Below are 16,407 nucleotides of genomic sequence, written 5' to 3'. Positions count from 1 at the left end.
TAAACATATCATATACGCTCATCACTGACGACTTTTGAAAGTAAAAACAGGGTACTATGATTCTATATGTATTTTCTTCGGTGCCTCCTTTTCTATGTTAATCCGACTTGGATTTTAAGGTGTGATTTCGTCGTTTGCGTCTTTTCATAACAAAAGGACCACCATTGCCATCTGGCTTGCAACCTTTTATAGTGTCAGGAAATTCGACATACGTCTAGGAAAAAATGTAATGATGGACAGCATGCAATGGCAGTAAAAGAAAAGGATCGAAAACGAAGGCTTTTACTTTTTCCTTTGTTCTTTGAGCTAATATCCCTTCTGTTTTCTTTTTCTTTTTCGGTTTTTGGATATTGGATATGTAAGACACCGTAACCATTTCAACCCAACAAAGAATTAGAGGCGAAATCGGCTTAATAGCTGCCTGTTTATCTGACAAGATGCGAGAGAGAGTGAGCAAACAACTGCACGCATAGTTCATCTGCTGGAACGGCGGCAGTACCATCGCCTACTAACGTCTCAACACCTTGAGTGCACCAAAATAAATAATGGGTTGAAGGACCGACGTTCAAACTTTTTCGAATCTTGAAAAGCCTCGATGGCTTTGACACAACTTGTGGTTTCTTCAACCCGCAGTCCGTCAAAAACCTTTGACACCTTTGACTAGTAGTAGATGTATACATTATTGTTAGAATAATTTTATTCTACATTGTTTCGTAAATTTACAGTTAAATTGCGGTCTATTTGTCTACATGGTTGCCTTGTTGTTCGTTGACATCGTCCTCGTCTTTGCTCTGTTCAAATTTTTCGCGAACGCGCTGATAATGCTCCAATTCCGTCGCTGATACACTCGGTACCAATTCCTCCAGGGCTTTGACGAAATCGATCTCTTCCACTTGAACCATTATCTCTTCTTTTGTAGCCAGGCGTGACAGATAATACTGAGCAGTAACGGGATCCGGAAGATCTGGTCGTTTCTCCTCGTTGAGTTGCTTGACTTTAGCGTCAATGGCTTCCGCAACGCGCGTCATGGCCTTGAGCATGGCATCAGAGCACAGCGCATAAAAATCAGCGCCAGTGTAATGGAATGGACAGCGCTCTGCAATGCGTGCCAAATCCAGATCAGGATGTAAGCGGAACCTAGCAACATATCCATTAGCATTCAATTTTCTAGACCTATTCTATCCATTTTCAATCTTACTTTCGAGTTAATGCTTGGATAATGCGAAGTTGGGATTCGTGATCTTGACTGACACCGAGATATAGTAATTTGTCAAATCTAGCAAAGCGACGTTGGTAACGCTGTTCATTTAAATATCGAATCACCATAATTACCTTCCCGGACGCAGCAATGCTGGGTCGAGGAGATCAGGTCTGTTGGTAGCGCCAATGACAAAGACGTCGCCTACTCCAGAGCCCTCGCCTCCTTCGCTCATGCCATCCAATTCCGCTAGCAGCTGACTGACAATACGATCCATGACACCGCCGGAGTCACCCTTCTCGCCACGCTTTGGTGCGACAGAGTCCAATTCATCAAAGAAAACAACGCATGGCTTGGCATCGCGAGCTTTCTGGAAGACGCGCCGTACGTTTGCTTCGGATTCACCAATGTACATATTCAGAAGCTCAGGTCCCTTGACTGAAAAGAAATTGAGGGAGCACGATGTCGCAATAGCCTTGGCTAACAGAGTCTTCCCTGTACCAGGAGGACCATACAACAGGATACCGCTTCGTTTTTTGAGACCGGCTCCAAAGAGTTCTGGATGCTCGAGAGGAAGCTGAATAGTATCCAGAATATCATCCTTTACGCTCGCTAAACCGCCGACATCATCCCAAGTTACATTAGGAATCTAAACTCTCCGTGATCAGCTATCCTACATTTGTCAATATATTTGCCAACTTTACTTACCTTTGGAGCACCGATGGAGTCACTGTAGCTTGCTCTTGCTTCACTCAATGCGGCATCGAAATCGGCGGCTGTCAGGCAGAGACCTGCACACTCGATATCACTAGGTGTGACTGACGCGCCATTCTCTTTGTGTCTAATATACACGTAAGCTACATAGTTATTGATTTTCACTACGTTCCAGAATACTTGCATAGATTTGTTAATACGTTGCAAAGCGAGAACGCCTGCACGCGCCAGCAAATCCACCAGATCTTTTCCAACCAAAGCAGCTGTCTGTGTTGCCAAGCTAGATAGTGAGACGTCGGGTGCAAGGGGCGACTCAAAAGTCAAGTTTTGTAGGATATGCAATCGAGTCTTTTCATCTGGGGCCTATAAATCCACATGTCAATACCAAACAAAAAACACTCGAAATTCCTTGTTGCTAAATCTGACCTCAACCGCAACTTCGTGACGGAAGCAACCCAATATACTGCTTGGCAAGGCATCGACGTCACTCGTGGTGGCAATGACCATTACCGGGTATCCTGTCGTTGCATGGGCTGCATTGACGTTCTTTATACATTCTTGAAGCACATTTGCTAGTAACGGTTCTAGAAAATTTTGCGCTAAGTTATCCATTGCAACGTTGAAGTTCGAGCTCTTCTTTCGTTACCTTGCCCTGTCTCCACAACTGCGCTTTTCTTTGCCAAACCCTCGATGCTCTTTATCAGTACAATGCATGGAGATAAGGCAGCAGCCTTGTCAAATTTGGCACGTAGATGCACCTCTGTCTTGGCATCTGTCTCGGAGACGACATCGTATGCAGAAAATTCATAAAGATGCACGCCTAATTCTTCTGCGACCTCTCGAATCATGGTTGTTTTTCCGCCACCTCGTGGACCTTGGACGAGCGCATTGCAAGATAGTTGGAAATCACGTCCAAGTGGATGTAAAGATGAAGATATGAGCTCGTACACTTCCTTGTATGCTGGAGTAGCTGTGCGCATCAACGGCAATTTGTTGACTAGGTTGTAAAAGTGTGAAATTGAGCCGGACGGTACACGCGAATGCTCTGTGCCTGTCTGGACGAGCTTTGTTTGGCTGGGTACGATTCGTCGACCATGGCCGTAGAAGGCAGGGTGGATGTCGTCCTGCTTAGATCCGGCATCGTCTTCAAGACTTGTCACTTTAAAGTAGGCAACAGTGGTCGGTCGGTTGGTACCCTTTTGTATACTTTCTTCATCGTCCTTGGGTCGAAGGCGAGCAGTTTCTTCATCCAATGTGATAGCAATAAGATCTCCTTTACACAGTATACGCTCCTTTTCTTCAAACCACAGACGCAATGCATCCAAAAATGCTCCCTGCAAAGCCTTGTCCATCGAGGCAGGAGAAGCGACTTTAGCTATATTGACGGTGCTAGCTGACGGCGGGCCATCGGCCGGAGGAGGAATAGTAAGACGTATCAAGGCAACAGTTTTATCTGCTGTTGATGGTGGTAATGGTAATCCAAGGTTGAAATACAGTACAGGAGGAAGATAAATAATCGATCTATAATATCCAGTCAGTCCTCTTCTTATGATATTCCGAGTATGAATGTCCAATACCTTTCTTCGTGTTCATTTATTTGATCAATGATATCGACACCGTATACGCGGCACAGCCTTGACTTTTTGGTATCTGAAGAACTGACGAGGATCCAGCCTCCACTGAACACACCACATTTTGCAAGATCTTTTACTCCAATGAAAATTCTGCTTTCATCATCATCTTGCTTGGACGGCGCAGGGAAAAGGCGTGATTCCGGCCACTGCCAGGATAATATGCGAGGTATAAATTCCCGTGGTTCAACAGTGTCTGATGTGGATAATGTCTCCAGGACAGAAAATGATTCCAAATGACCGTCGCCGTTGATTTTCAAGTCTGGTGTGGATGACTCTGATACGGACGTGGATATATCAACAGCCAATATTTTCGTATGCTCTGCAGATATCATATATCCTTGCTGCACAGGACCTGTCATTAAGACTCTGAAGGAAACTTTGGTATCATCTGTAGTCTGGAACGTATATCGACCTCCACTTCGAATAATAAGCGGTCGACTGTTCTGACCGGTGGAGAACAAAGCAGCAAGACTTTCGTGATCTGGACATGCATAAATCTCGATATTAAGCATAATAAACCTTCTTGATGTAGTGATATACCTTGCTGTGCATACTCAAATGAATCCACATTCAAAGCACCCACAATAATTTCATCCAGTTCCAAGATACTCGCTGGCTTAACCAATACTTGATAGCCATCGTGTTCCTTTGCTTCTTCACCATTTCCATCAATATCATCATCATCGTCTTCATCTTCATCAAGTCTTGTCAAAGCGTCGTCTCCATAGATTGCTCGGATCAGACTGGCACTCGCATACAAATATCGTTTTTCGCTAGGCTATTGAATGATAGGTTTAAAGTCGTTCGTAACCTGGACAAACAAGTAGTGGATACACATACCTTGTCTTCCTCGGCAAGCGTCGCGTGCGCAAGAAACGACTGTAAACCACTAGGTCGCAAAGGTCCATCCTCAGTTTCTGACAGTGCTACCGGCGCGGCTGCAGTCAAACTGGGGACCTTGACTGACACAGTGATCTGTGTGTCTAAATCGCTAACAGTCAATAACCAGTGTAGTAATGGCTCAAGGTGACAGACGACGAAGAACCTGAATCCGAAGGGCAAATCTCGCGCCACAAGGCTGGTGACAACTTTATACTTTGCTCATTGTTGCTGTGGAATTCCAGCCTTAAAGTCGCTGGAGTATACACGGGCATAGTGGTTTAAAGTGGTCAAAGTGCAGAGTAAAGCACAGAGCGGAATGATGTGAAGCTTCCCCACACTTTTCAAATCCGGAGTATAATTTGTGAATTCTGATGACAAAAGTACATTGAAGCTATTTCAGAGTTGTTACGTAGCTAGGATACATACACTACAGGAATCGGTTCTAAGCATAAAAGCATACATTACGTTATATTATCTAGCTACATGCAAACATTGGATTGGTATTCATGATCGTCAACCTGCTTGAAATGTTGTATTCCCCATTTTAGGAAACATGCCTGAAAGAACCTGTTGCTTCGGGAGTAAAGCGCCGCACGTGAAAATTCAGACATTGCTGGGAAGAGCAGTGTGCTCACGGGGCAATGGTATATGAATATATTTTAATGAGTAAATGCATCCTTTTGACTAGTTTTGTATGGGATAGTCGACTCTGCAGAGGACGAGGCAGATATATTCGATTGCCCATTGGCCGTTGAGCCCCAGTTGCCAATTGACCAATCCGTAACTACATCGTTGTACTTCTCCCGTACTATTTCCTCGGCGGATAATTTGAGGGATCCAATAAGAGAACCTGGAGGATTGTTTAAGTATTTTCTCGATTACAGAGAAGAACTGCTACTCTGAAATTTACCTCCAATCCATCCTCGTATGTTGCTGCAGAATATCCGGCCGGCAGATCTTGTGTCTTCTGGATTGTCAATGAACTTTACATCCTTCTGTAAGCCTCGCAATGCGCCGTATTTTCTGCTCTCGTAGTTAGTTGGGTCTCGCATAACTCTCACGAGCTCTTGCCGCAAGCGAGATGTGAATCCAGGAAGCGCAGCCGTACCGCCGTTCAATAGCAACGAAGATATGAGCGGCCGCCGTAAATCAGGTTGCAGCTAGATATCTTTTGTTAAAGCATGATGCTGTAGCAAAAGAGCATTCGGCTTACTTTTAACAAACATCCTAATATGCAATGTGCAATGCTGGGCTCGTCTTCATCATCTCCTTCGAAAAGGACATCAGCAGCGCGTTCACGAATCCACCCAGGTATCAACATTGTCGCTTTTGTGCCGTCCTTGAGCATTACAGGGTGATAGACGTCAGTTGCGCTGCTGAAGCTTTTGTAAGCATCGATTTTATCAACAGATTCATCTTTGCTGATCAATATCGGCGAACAAAACAAAACTCGTGTTTTCAAATCCTCGATAATTTCGGTTGTAAGAACGGCCTCGGGAATAGGATGCTGAGGAGCAAGCGAGAGATGAAGATGTGATGGGGGAATAAGTCGTCCGTGGTTTAATAATAGTTCCTTGAGACTTTTGGATAATGACCGCCCCGCAAGAGGAGTTGTAACTATGAACGGGTACAAGGGACGAGATGCATAAACCTGTCGATCCGATGATTAGAAAAATTACGGGCGTTGCAAGGTCTCCCTTTTCTTACAGGCAGAATGGTAGTTTCAAGATTTCCGCATTCTACAATCAATCCAGTGGTTTTCCCGGTGGTCATCAGAGCCATCAAATGGATTGGTACAAACGAGATCGAGGGCACCTAAACCATGCGCAAAACTTAATTGATATTACATTATATTACACTCTCTGAAGCATACCTGGAAATATTGGAAGAGCAGCTTTGCGATAGTCTGTTTAACAGCGATTGGGGTCAACGGCGACTCACATACAATAACCTTACGCGACTTGGGGTCTGTAAGCAAGTGCCTGGTTGAATATGTCAGATGTTTACTGTGGCATTATCTTGTATCCTATGCCGTTACCTAAAGTATATGTCATGCAAAATCCTCTTTAGTTTCTCTTCAAAGTCTTGAAACGTGTTACTCTCTCTGGAGTCTGGTGCATAAATAACGGTGTCGTAGAGCTCGATGGGCTTGGTGAATGCATCAATAAACGTAGTCTTCGCACTTCGGGTATGAAAATAAGACTTTCCTACCTCGGCATCTATCCGGTACGCCTCACCGTCAGGATTTTTACAGCGGTTGAGTCGAGACCAGGTTGGTATGATGTGGCGAGGGTGAGACTCGCCCGAGAATCCGCATTTGATGTAAAGCGATCCAATGTCCAAAACAACTCTATCCTCTGTGCCGTATATGGAATGTCGTCGTGCAAAGCTGTTGAACGAAGTACCGGTCGTGTAGCTTGACAGGTAGCTCGACGACAGGGGCTCCGAGGATATCGAGGTCGTAGTCATAGGCTCAATCTTGACGATTCTGGCGTTTGCTCAAAGAAACGCGCAGTCGACCGATCCGAGCTCAGCCAATGCATATGTCTATTCTCCTCGCGGTTTCTTTGTATGTTCCTGCACATAATTTCCATCTACTGTTTTGCTCATGAAAGGAAAGTTTATTTGACATTATCGTTTCTTATACCAGAAGGAACGTTATCAATCTACAAAACAGAACGAGCGTGATCTACATGCGTATTTTTGTTCTACATACAAGGTTTTTAGGTAATGCAATGGACTAATGACCTGCTTCTTGGGGATAAAACGGAACGGGTGGTAGTTGTTGCAGAGATTGACAATAGGATGGAGGTGCTTCTGCTGTTTGATACTCTGGCGGCGTTGGCATATCGCCTTCCCAATACCGGTCGCGAGACGTCACAATGATAGGAAGCTTGAGAGTGCAGTAGAATAGCTTGCTTTCATGCTTCTTCCTTTTCAGGCTGATAGACTCTGCCAAAGAACCAGATACCACCTTGGCACCTTCCTCGGCATGCACCGCAGATGTTTCCTTGACTCCTCGACCAAATGATAAGATGGATGACAGTGAAGATGAAGAGGAAGAGCGCTTTAAAGAGGGTCGAAAATGGTGTGCTTGCTTGTCTTGATCGTCTTCGTTGCTGGAACCTGACTTTGTCTCTTCGACTACAATGTTGACAAGAATTTCGTGGGACACCCGTAAGAGTTTGGTTCTTGTATCAGCGTTCACTCGTGGGCAAAGTCGAAACACGGCATTGTAGTCTTGCTTCTTGTCGGGCCGAAATTTTGGATCATCCGGCGGGTAGAAAGTGCTCCAACCCAATGGGAACAAGTCATCAGTCTTGCATATACCTTGGCAGGACAATGACTGTTGTCCCGTCGTTTGATAGACAATGCGCTCTCGCAGTGCGCAAGTGACGGAGCGCACTGTCTGACAATCAGGCCGAAGCAGCTGCATCGTCAAGTTGAGAGGCAGGAGACCGCCTTCTCGGTAAACCATGGACGGTGCATTCGCGCTGTAATTGATTTTATCCGGGTGATCCTTGCCATCAACGGTTTCAGTGAGATTGATGTAAACAGAGTTATCGTCAAGAAGACAGCGTCGAAGAGTGATTTCCTGGGATACTTGGATGTCGTTACTAAGCCCGGTGCGCTGAATGATTGCATGGAGCCGATATCTGATCTGACCCCGTTTGCCTTTGAAGCTCGCTGGTAAATGGGGTGGAAGGTTGAATTCAAAGGGAAAGCTGTATTTGCCAGGGAGAAGCTGCTCCGATCCTCGCTCACGATCGAGGCAAACTTTATCCCTAGAAATCAAGCTTCGTGTTTCGCTCCCATCGGCTGCTGGCACGGTAACGTTGCCACTTGACTTGACTTTGACTTTACAGCGGCCTTCGAACAAGATCACGAGACGTTCAATCTTGATCCCTCGATATACATGCACAGTGCAGATGCCTCGAAGACCGCACCCATCGGATACGTCGTTGCTCATACCGCGTAGGACACCCGTGAACGATGGGTCCACATGCAATTGGAGCTTAACATCGCCTTTGCTGCTACGTGATTTGATTCTGCGCATTGACGTCCCAGTATCCCACCAATATCAACAAACTTGCCACTTAAATATACCACGAAAAGAAAAGGAAATGATCGACGGAAGAAAAGTAGGATAAAAAGGATATTTATCGTTGCCCCGATCGATCCGAGACCCCATTCAAAAACGGTATATCTGAAACCAAAAGACCGCAGATCAAGTATCATTGGTGATGTTGCTCTACAGCCCATTGTTTGTAGCAATCTGATTGCCAAGATAAGAGAAAGTCAAAGAGTCACCTGCTGCAATGGAAAAGAACTTGACAAAAAACAAAAGAGTTAACGATAGTGTGAATCCGGTGGTACTAGTTTGCTGGGATCTATTCATTCGACATACCAAAAGAATATTTCCATAGAAAATTTCATTAACTTTTTAAGCAAGGATAACTGGGCATAGATTACCAGTTTTGGGATTGTGGTATAAATCTTTGACATGATGGTAGAAGGAGCGAAACGTTTATCGGGTCATGCCTGATACAATCTTATTTCCCTAATGCGGTAAGCTGCACTGAAAGCTTTCTTCCGTAGTCAGACGGCAAGCGACGACTGCCGTGCATAACGGTAGTACGCGTAGTGAACTGAATGGAGACATCTCTTGCGCGCAATAATGCAACAGAGAAAGGAAAACTCCAGGGCCTTGCAAATGTATCAAGAAAGAAGTGCAACGCGTGACCACAGTTTGTAGAATAATAGCGAGATCATGGAACTCTAGAAGTCTAAGCAATCAACGATAATGATCGCACAGTTGCAACTGGAAAAAAACACGGTGCTACACTTTAGCAGATCTAGCCATACCGCGCAGCTCTGATCAAGCACGATTGACAGGACGTTGCTGTATATATAGAGACAATGACCTTGATAGACTTTATTGTGATGGTCACAGCTCTCCTCTTGTTCTTCATTTCTTTTTAAAATTCTAGTTCACTTTTTGAAGGGGATTTACGCCATAGACCACCCCACCCGCAAAGGAACGAAAGAGGCCTCTAGCGAAGCCAGCAAACAAATGACTGTTGACTCGCCAGAACTATGTACCCGGATCAAGGAGAGGAACAAAAAATTAGAATGCGCAAGATCATTTCCCCACTCAGAGCTAACGCTCTGCCACCGTCTTGGGACTGACAAATCGCTTCTGGCGGGCATGCAGAGCAGTGGGATCCAGCTCGTCCTCTTCGCGAGATCGGTTAGGTAGAGCCCGCTAAGGGTATGTAATGACGGGTGGATAAAGAAAAGAAAAGTTGAAAAAGGTTCCGCCAACTTTAATATGTGAAAAAGCGAAGGATCAAAGTGACTTTTCTTTCTTTGCTGAAAAGAGCGCTTGAAATAAGCGCAAGGAAAGGTTTATGGATTTACTTTGAAGGCACCTCATGTAAATTTCTGGCTGCATTGGCGGCAATGTATGAAAGGATGATGTCCGCGTGAAACGAGACACCATATCAGTGTAGCAGTAGTTCCATGTAGTCGGATGCACTCGATGTGATTGTCTATATCTATGTGACAATTGAAGTATCCTGTTCTGCATCTTGAGAAAAAGCACTATTAATAATAAAATCAGGGAATGAATGGAGGACGCTCCCTTAAAAGTTTCGACCTTGAGTGAATCGAGGATCATAAAAAGATCTCATGCAGCAACTACTCATTGAACATACTCTATAGACACAAAATGATCTAGCTATGAGTAGTAGTAATACTTTACATTTCCAATGCCTTCCTGAACTTATTTACACCAAGTTAACCTCAGAGAAATAGAGCTGATGTCTGCAACTGACAAACTTAAATGCAGAATGCAGCAGTGGCTCAAATGTGGATTCCCACTAGATCCTGCAGCGATAAATAGTGACAAGGCATTTTAATTTTGGATGTTTGTGGTTTTAGACGTTGCAGATCATAACTTTCTTCATGTTTAAGGACTGGACCTGGGAAATGCAAAGGTGGGACCAGTCGGAAGAAAGTTCATGCAGCGAATGAGGCAGGAGGCGACGCTGAGCCTGAGCTTTCTACGTTTCCAACTTACACACTCCACTCGCTTCGACAATGGCACAAGTGCAGATACCATTTATAAGTGCACCGTTTAAGAAGACTGCCGACGTGGACTGGATATTCCCTTTAAAGCACTACATTGCACACGTATACCAGGAAGATCCCGAAAAGTACAATGAAGAGACATTCACGCTTAATCGGTTACGCCAAGACACACGCGGTGCCGGCAAGGATATCACTGGAAGAGACCTCCTTTATCGGTACTTTGGACAGCTAGAGCTGCTGGACCTTCGGTTCCCTGTTGACGAAAAGCACGTTAAAGTACTGTTCACCTGGTATGTGGTTGTTGTGACTTAGACTTTTAATTCTATATTAACGAAATCCATGCTGATTCAGGTACGACGCTTTCAACGGTCGGGCTACAGCTCAATACTCTTTAGCATACGAAAAAGCAAGTGTGATATTCAACATTGCTGCTACGCTGTCTGCCATTGCTGCTGGGCAGAACCGCGCAGAAGCTGAGGGACGCAAGATGGCATTCAACTTTTTCCAAGCAGCTGCAGGAATGTTTCAGTACATCAATGATAATTTCCTTCATGCGCCGTCTCAAGACCTTAGTCGAGAAACAGTCAAGATGTTGACAGAGCTTATGCTTGCCCAGGCGCATGAATGTTTCCTGGAGAGCAGTCTACGCGAAAAGAAGAAAGACGGACTGATCGCGAAACTCGGTAGTCACGCAGCCTGGACATACGAGAACATTGTTTATGAACTGCAAGACAGCGTTGGACGAGGCGTCGGTATTGACAAAGCATGGATCACCGTGTGCCAAATCAAACAAAAATATTACCAAGCGCTGGCACAGGAGCACAGGGCGGCCGTCTGCGAGGCTGAACAGCAATATGGCGAGCAAGTGGCACGTCTCAAAGCTGCCGAGAATTTTGGCAAGGAAGCAACGAAACTTTGCTCGAGTCTCAACAGCCAACTACAGAGCAGCAACTATGCCAATGGCACTTTACCCTCAGACAGTGGTTCAGCGCTGCAGGAGCTTGTCAAGGCAATGGCAGCGTCGTGCTCTGAAAAGCACGCTGCAGCGACTCGCGACAACGATATGATCTACCACGATGCTGTTCCGCAAGAATCAATCCTGACACCTATCGACCGTCTGAAAGCTGTCAAGCCTACGCAAATTTCTGACCTTTACGGTCAAAATGAAATCGGAAAAGTCATTGGAGCCGATATTTTTGCTCGCTTGGTGCCACTGAGTGTCCACGAGAGTGCATCCATGTACTCGGAAGAGAAAGCAAAAATGCTACGTGGAGAGACAGAAAGATGCGACATGGCTAAAGCTGAATTGAACACGGCGCTAGAATACATGAAACTGCCTGGATCTCTCGACAAATTCCGTCAGCAAGAAGATCGTTCCATAGATGAATTGATGGTGCCTACCAAGGACGCGCGAGATTGGGCAGAGCAAATAGCCTTGGAAGAGTCTGCAAACCGGACATCGTTGCGAGAGCTGATTGATACTCTGGATGGATTCAAACGTGACGCCACCAAGAAATTAGACGAATCATCGATGAACTTGGACCAAGAGATACGTGAATGCGAAAACATGCGTGTAAGTATCAAAATTAATCAAGGAAGCAAAGTCTTGCACGACTCATTTGATAATTGATTCTAGGTCAAATTTGGAGAGGATTGGAGCCAACAGCCTTCTGGCCATCTAACAGGCGATTTTCGTCATGATATTAAATTGCATCGCGAGTCCTTGCAACAAGCTGCACAGTCAGACATGGAGCTCTTGCGACGTCTCGATGTGATTTCAGCGGATATCAATATACTAAAGAAAGGAGCAAGCAGCAGTGATTTGGAAAAGGCTTTTGCAGAAAGCGTTGCTCAAGTGTTTAAGAAAGGAAGCCAGGGCAGTGATGTAACCAACAGTCTACTCGATCTGGATCTCAGTGGAGAAACTGCTAAAAAAGCCGACATGCAAAACAAAGTGAAACAAATCGAGGCAACGTTGGAAAAGCTACGTAAAATTGAAGTAGAACGCAAGGAAACATTGCAGGATCTGAGAGAGAAGGTAAGAAAGCATTAATATCATCTTTGCACATATCGTTGCTGTAGTCTTTACTCACTATGATTGTAAGGCGATGCAAGACGATATCTCGAATGTATTAATTTTGAACAAGAAGGCAGCAAACGTTGAACAACAAATATTTGCCGCAGAGATTGAAAAGTATCGTCCGCATCAACAGCGTATCTCTGCCACCATTGCCCAGCAGCAGCAGACTTTGCAAGAATTGACTGCATTATTCAAGTCCCTTATGGAAAATCAAGAAGCAACCAAACTTCAAAGTCGCTACGATGAGGCAGAGCAGCAAAGGCAGAAAGTTATCGACCGATTTGCCCGTGCCAAGCGCGAATATTTTGATGTCAAAGAAGGCTTAAAGTAAGAATAAGTACAAGTCCCATTGAACAGCAGCCCTACTAACAAAAATTCATGCCGATAGCAAGGGTGTCCAATTCTATTCGAGTTTGCTGGATATTATCGAATCACTTGCACGTAACATACAAAACTTTGTGCAAGAGCGTGGACGAGAAAGGAACAGACTTGTCGAAGAACTTGGTAGCAGGCAAAGCATCAAGGAGCAAGAAATGCTGCGGCAAAAGATCAGTTCATACAGCATGGCTACACCTAGTGCGCCCAGCATTCTACCTCCACAGAGCACTAGTCCTCAAAACGTGATACCTGATCCAATGTCCAGACTCACTGAACAAGCGAGAGATATGTCTCTCCATGATCAGCAAACTCCTCGCTCAACTTTTGCACCTGTCAGCACTGTTTCGCCTCAGCGCTCAATGAGCACACACAGTGAACAATATTCCATGGGAATGCCTTCTCCGGCTCCTGTCTCTCAAACTTACAGACCAACTATGCCAGCATATGATCCTCAGCCGCAAACTCCTCAGACGCCAGAATACCCTGCTCAGCCTTACGGGAATGCACCACCGTATTCTCCTGTGCAAGCGCAACCTGCTTACAACACGAGCCATCAACCGCGTCCCGTTCCTCCTCCAATTCCGCCTTCATCCGGATATCAGCAACCACCACAGCAGCAGCAGCCTCCAAGTCTCCCACCCAAGCCCAACCATCCCCCACCACAGAGAACGTCTACGATGCCATCATATCCTCCTGCTTCGCCTGCAGTGGGTATGTACGGTGCAATGCTGCCGCAGTCACAACAACAAACTTCATACAATCCAAGCTACACCAGTGCACCGCAACCATTGGCGCCTCAGCAACCGCCTGCTCCTCCTACCACAAGCGGTTACTACCATCATCCGCCAGCTCCACAGACTCCTCAGCAGGGTTACTACGGTGGACGATATCCACCTGGTGCTCCGCTGCCACCACCTTCGACTCGTCAACAGCAACCTCCTCCTCCGGCGCCCACTGGCGCGCCAGGATACCCTCCGTACCCTTACCAAACTGCTCCGGCTGCACCAGGGGCACCCGCCGGCCAGCCCTGGCCACCGCAGCAGCAGCAACAACCTGGTTACCAGCCTCCCACGTCTCACGGACAGCCTTCCTGGAATCAAAGCAACGGTTCACTCTTGGATTAAAGACAAAGATTTCTATGGAGCAGAGATTCCTTACTTCCCTCTCCCCTGATGATAATAATACAATATAATAAAATATATTTTGCAATCATTTAACTACTCTAATAGAGAAAATTCATGCTCGATGCTGATGTGGGGTATGAAATGGGGCAGCCGCTGAATTAAGCTAAGTCCCTTTTTTGCTATCGTGCTGCCATGTCTTGTAAATGATGGTACAGTCTGTGCACGGATGCGCTTCTGGTCATCCAGAGTACGCGGTTGCGAGTAATACAACGGATCAATGCCTTTGAAGGCATTTCACCCAGTATATTAAGTACCATTGGAGACAAGTGAATGCAAGAAGCTCATTTACAAAGAACTCAGAACTGTGTTTCAGATATAAATAATGATCGTGCGAAAGAGTTCTTGCCGACCATTTTTTGGGCTTACAGTCATCCAATCTAATTCGCCATGATTGCAGTATATCCATTGGGACACCTGCGTGACGAAGTTCCAGTGAAGATCCAAAAATTCAACGCGGTAATAGAAGGTTTTCTGAGAAACGACAGATCACGTTATACTTTCGTTTTGAATGACCAAACGAGTGTGCTTTCCTGATTCTGGAGTTGCGCGATTGGTGTTTTCTACTGAATCCATCAAGGAAACTTTTCTTGAAATTCCTTGCTGGACCTTTCTAAAACAAGCAAGTTGGCTTTGTTAATGCTAGCTTTCCACATATTCGCCTATTCGCCGCTTTAATCTAAACGATAATCTATGCATCCACCACCGAGGGAGGAGTGAGGGATCGACTGGGCGGGACTCGGTTTACCCGGCCCACCGCGCTGTGTCACCTTCAGTCAACGGCACAAAGGAGGCGCTCATCGTGACAACAGCGTAGCAGCAGCCCATGTACAGTACTAGGTCATAGTTATGAAGCTTGTCTGTCCTTTCGCTCTTCGCAAGCGCGAAAGCTTTTTCAACCAATTTTAAGTCAAGGAAAATTTGGGTTGCGAGGCAATCGCTCTGGCTCTTTCAAAACGAACGTGCTATTTGAGGCGTCAACGCTCGGCGGCAACTGCTTGTCAATTCGCTGCAGCTTTTAGCACCAATGATCAATTTCGTTCCATCAGAATCAGTGATTGCTGTGGGCCATACGTTCGTGTATCGCGTTGTTGGCGGTGGTAGGGATGTCAGAGGAGGGATGCCGCTCTTGTTGTGTGCATCCAATGGTTTGGTTCGTCCGTATGACTCGATGCAATGGATGAGGAATGCTTCAGTCTGTCGAACAAGGATACTTCCAGCAAAAAAGCTGCGCGACAGTTCCCGGTCTTCATTCAACATTTCCACAATTTCTTCAGAAAGTTCCACGTATTCGAGATCAAACAGCTTTCGTCGGTATGGTCCATTCAATATTCCACTCAGCGCTATTGGATTTTGTCTCTGGGCTTCTTGTCGATAATCGCAATTGCATTCCCATTTGCGCTTTGCTCACGTCCGGTGACCTTGCTGATATGGACGTTATGCGTCAGGGCATTTTGCTAAAAACCGTGGACATCAGTCATGGCAAACGGTCGCAGTTTCAGGATGTCCACAATCCACAAAGTCTTACTTCGTTCCTCTGAGCTTTTATCCAGCATGTTGCAAGCTTGCAGGACTGCCTCATCATATTTTCTGCGAGATATATCCTTTACAATCGGTTCAGGTCGTGCAGGAATTTGCACCGAACCGCTTGGAGGTGGCACCTCTGCTGGGTCGATCTCTGCGTCGCTTTCATCCAACGCACTGCCACTTGTCTCTTCTTTCTCGTCTTGAGTGGAATCTTTTCATCTGGGTCTCTTCCACTTTAATTCTTTACCTTCATTATGCTCCCTCTTTATGTGTGAACGCATGCCATTGGCACTGTTGCATTGGAAGACACAAACTCGGCAACCCACTCTACCGTTCTCTACGTTCAATAGTTCTTTTATGTTCGACACCCATCAGCACCAATATTTGAGCGCATTTGGTTGGAAGAGCAGCTGTTACACCGATACCCAGATATGTTCCATAATCCAGCGTGCAGCATTACCTACCCGAAGCAGTCAGCATGAAGAGATGTAATTGGCATTAATAGCAAGCTTCCATCGCAGCATTGACACTTACTAGAAGATTATATATCCTTCGCATCTTGACCAGTAAATAATAGAATCAATTTCACGCCATTCTACGCTATCCCAACCTTTCTTCATTTCTCTTCCTCTCTAATTAGCAGCTGTATCACTAGTTGATCTTGCTAACTCTAGAGAGTCCCACGTCCGCAACAGCAACTCTGAATGAGACTTAGCATTT

At 45.6% G+C, this 16,407-nt stretch overlaps 5 protein-coding genes across 5 annotated transcripts; 1 reads left to right on the top strand and 4 right to left on the bottom strand.

Annotated features, from left to right (window-relative positions):
• Positions 1 to 737: 737 nt before the first annotated feature.
• Positions 738 to 4,700, bottom strand: VTP01DRAFT_5557 (uncharacterized protein; the record flags this gene model as incomplete). Its single annotated transcript, XM_069384362.1, has 11 exons — positions 738 to 1,137; positions 1,199 to 1,276; positions 1,333 to 1,847; positions 1,907 to 2,039; positions 2,097 to 2,275; positions 2,339 to 2,496; positions 2,559 to 3,433; positions 3,490 to 4,027; positions 4,087 to 4,324; positions 4,387 to 4,529; positions 4,592 to 4,700. The coding sequence occupies 11 exons, from the start codon at positions 4,698 to 4,700 to the stop codon at positions 738 to 740; spliced, it is 3,366 nt and encodes a 1,121-aa protein (XP_069235225.1).
• A 387-nt stretch (positions 4,701 to 5,087) lies between these two features.
• On the bottom strand, positions 5,088 to 6,897 carry VTP01DRAFT_5556 (uncharacterized protein; the record flags this gene model as incomplete). The annotated part of the gene is made up of 7 exons (XM_069384361.1): positions 5,088 to 5,278; positions 5,339 to 5,588; positions 5,642 to 6,079; positions 6,136 to 6,243; positions 6,302 to 6,410; positions 6,467 to 6,576; positions 6,640 to 6,897. 7 exons carry the CDS (start codon positions 6,895 to 6,897, stop codon positions 5,088 to 5,090), a joined length of 1,464 nt encoding a protein of 487 aa, XP_069235224.1.
• A 271-nt stretch (positions 6,898 to 7,168) lies between these two features.
• VTP01DRAFT_5555 (uncharacterized protein) lies at positions 7,169 to 8,485 on the bottom strand (the record flags this gene model as incomplete). The annotated part of the gene is made up of 1 exon (XM_069384360.1): positions 7,169 to 8,485. One exon carries the CDS (start codon positions 8,483 to 8,485, stop codon positions 7,169 to 7,171), a length of 1,317 nt encoding a protein of 438 aa, XP_069235223.1.
• Positions 8,486 to 10,530: 2,045 nt separating this feature from the next.
• VTP01DRAFT_5554 (uncharacterized protein) lies at positions 10,531 to 14,103 on the top strand (the record flags this gene model as incomplete). The annotated part of the gene is made up of 5 exons (XM_069384359.1): positions 10,531 to 10,811; positions 10,873 to 12,094; positions 12,158 to 12,559; positions 12,627 to 12,928; positions 12,990 to 14,103. The coding sequence occupies 5 exons, from the start codon at positions 10,531 to 10,533 to the stop codon at positions 14,101 to 14,103; spliced, it is 3,321 nt and encodes a 1,106-aa protein (XP_069235222.1).
• An 801-nt stretch (positions 14,104 to 14,904) lies between these two features.
• VTP01DRAFT_5553 (uncharacterized protein) lies at positions 14,905 to 16,167 on the bottom strand (the record flags this gene model as incomplete). The annotated part of the gene is made up of 5 exons (XM_069384358.1): positions 14,905 to 15,050; positions 15,123 to 15,561; positions 15,633 to 15,867; positions 16,019 to 16,097; positions 16,152 to 16,167. 5 exons carry the CDS (start codon positions 16,165 to 16,167, stop codon positions 14,905 to 14,907), a joined length of 915 nt encoding a protein of 304 aa, XP_069235221.1.
• Between the last annotated feature and the right edge of the window lie 240 nt (positions 16,168 to 16,407).

This window comes from Rhizomucor pusillus, assembly GCF_041956525.1.
Source record: "Rhizomucor pusillus strain CBS 183.67 unplaced genomic scaffold VTP01scaffold_23, whole genome shotgun sequence".
In the NCBI taxonomy this organism is placed as follows: Eukaryota; Fungi; Mucoromycota; class Mucoromycetes; order Mucorales; family Lichtheimiaceae; genus Rhizomucor; species Rhizomucor pusillus.
This window is presented reverse-complemented; position numbering and strand designations above follow the sequence as displayed.